Source organism: Odontomachus brunneus, unplaced genomic scaffold (assembly GCF_010583005.1).
Source record: "Odontomachus brunneus isolate Ranch 3 - 2012 unplaced genomic scaffold, Obru_v1 Obru_scaffold_129, whole genome shotgun sequence".
In the NCBI taxonomy this organism is placed as follows: domain Eukaryota; kingdom Metazoa; phylum Arthropoda; class Insecta; order Hymenoptera; family Formicidae; genus Odontomachus; species Odontomachus brunneus.
In genome coordinates, this window is record NW_022639579.1 from 1017521 (window position 1) to 1019236 (window position 1716).

A 1716-nucleotide genomic window follows, 5' to 3' on the forward strand; every position below is an offset into this window, starting at 1 on the left:
GAAACAGTCGTCGGGACACCGCGTATTGCTCACGTATAGACGAGACAGTGTGAGTCAAGCGTTTTCTTAGTGTGTGTCACACGTATTTTAGGACGGCATTTCTGTCCAGACGTCTTATAATGCTATTTCTCTCGTTCTTACGTTTGCGATAGAGGATGGAAGATCGCCGCGACTCCCACCACTATTCCCTCTCCAAGCGTCCGACGATCGTATACCGATCGTATACGATCGCTAGCTCCCTCCGCCACTCCGTGCTGCTCCTGGCTCACCTACACGCAGCAGTGTTGAGTGATGCGTATCGTGTGCAAGTCACACGGATATTCGGACGGCATTAACGCCGATGCGTGTACTTGGGCTACGTTCCGAAATTCACTGCCAGTACTGAAATTCTATAATACTATAATATACTATAATATACTATATATACTATAATATACGTAATATAAACTATAGATTTTCAGTACTGGCAGTGGGTGTTTACGGTAAATCGAGTATGAGTTAGTTCCACCAGAACCGAAAAATATGATAGGCACGACCACCTAATACCTTCATGATTTATGACAACTCAATGCTGTCCGGTAAGGCGAGTAGAGTTAGTTAACCTAGTAAATAGCGTTCGAACGAGTCAACATTATCAGGTAATAAAATTGTGTAAAATGTGAAACAATTACATTAAAAATCAATTAATTATTAAATTTTAGGAAAATTATAAATATTAAATTGAAGTTATAAAAAGTTATGAGAAAATATCATGTATTTGTGGAATATCCGAAATAAGAAATTCAATTATTCTAATCTACAACACATTTATTAAAGTTCCACAGATTTGGCTTGGTCTATAGTGCTACAGAATGGCTCAATCATTAAATGAAGTGCATGATGCTGGTATGTATATAATAATAATTCCTTAATTAACATAATTATATATAAATATTATTCAAAATTCTCTCAAGCAGTAAATAATTATTGTATTATATTATTTAGTAAATTACAGAACTCAGTGGACTGATGCGATGGTGAAATTGCTGTTAACTGAAATAAATAAGCATGTAGAATCTTTTACGAGTCCAGTAAATAAGCAAGTGTGGAAAAACATTGCTGCATCCATGAATACTCATGGTTACAATTTGTCGGCGGAAAATTGTCACGTGAAATGGATTGGAATGAAAAACAAATATAAAAATATAAAAGATGCAAATAATAAAACAGGCGCAGCAAAAGAAACATGGGAATATTATAATATTATTAACGACATGTTAATTAAAAAACCAGAAATTGCACCGTTATCTCTAGCATCAAGTTCACGAGGTTTTCAACTGAATAATACTTTAAATACATCTGACAGTATAAATATAGAGACAAATTGTAATAACTATAATGAAGAAAACGCAGAAAATTTATTACATTTCGGATCAACTAACTTAGCACAGAAGCGAATAAGTAGAAAAAGAAAATCCCAAATACCATCTTGGGTTGAACAATTAATTGAACAAAAACAACGACATCATGAAAACAATTATGCTCAGCGAGAGCGATTTTTATCCTTATTAGAAAAATCTTTAAATACATAAAGTTATATTATATAAATATTTCAGTTATGTAGTTGAAAGTATAAGAAGATATATGATATTAAAAGTTTTATTATATTGTTATCATAATATAATATATTTTTTTGTTATTATGTCTAAATGTTTCACTGGTTTTTGTTACACGAGT

The 1716-nt window shown here is 32.8% G+C and overlaps 1 protein-coding gene across 3 annotated transcripts; it reads left to right on the forward strand.

Moving 5' to 3' along the window:
• The first annotated feature begins 453 nt into the window (after positions 1-453).
• LOC116849969 lies at positions 454-1710 on the forward strand. 3 transcript variants are annotated; one of them, XM_032827694.1, is made up of 3 exons: positions 454-638; positions 702-885; positions 985-1710. In XM_032827694.1, exons 2-3 carry the CDS (start codon positions 852-854, stop codon positions 1569-1571), a joined length of 621 nt encoding a protein of 206 aa, XP_032683585.1. In that variant the 5' UTR covers positions 454-638; positions 702-851; the 3' UTR covers positions 1572-1710. The 3 variants fall into 3 exon arrangements, with proteins under 3 accessions (XP_032683585.1, XP_032683584.1, XP_032683586.1); XM_032827693.1 differs by having other exon boundaries at positions 817-885; XM_032827695.1 differs by having other exon boundaries at positions 466-578.
• The last annotated feature ends 6 nt before the right edge of the window (positions 1711-1716 follow it).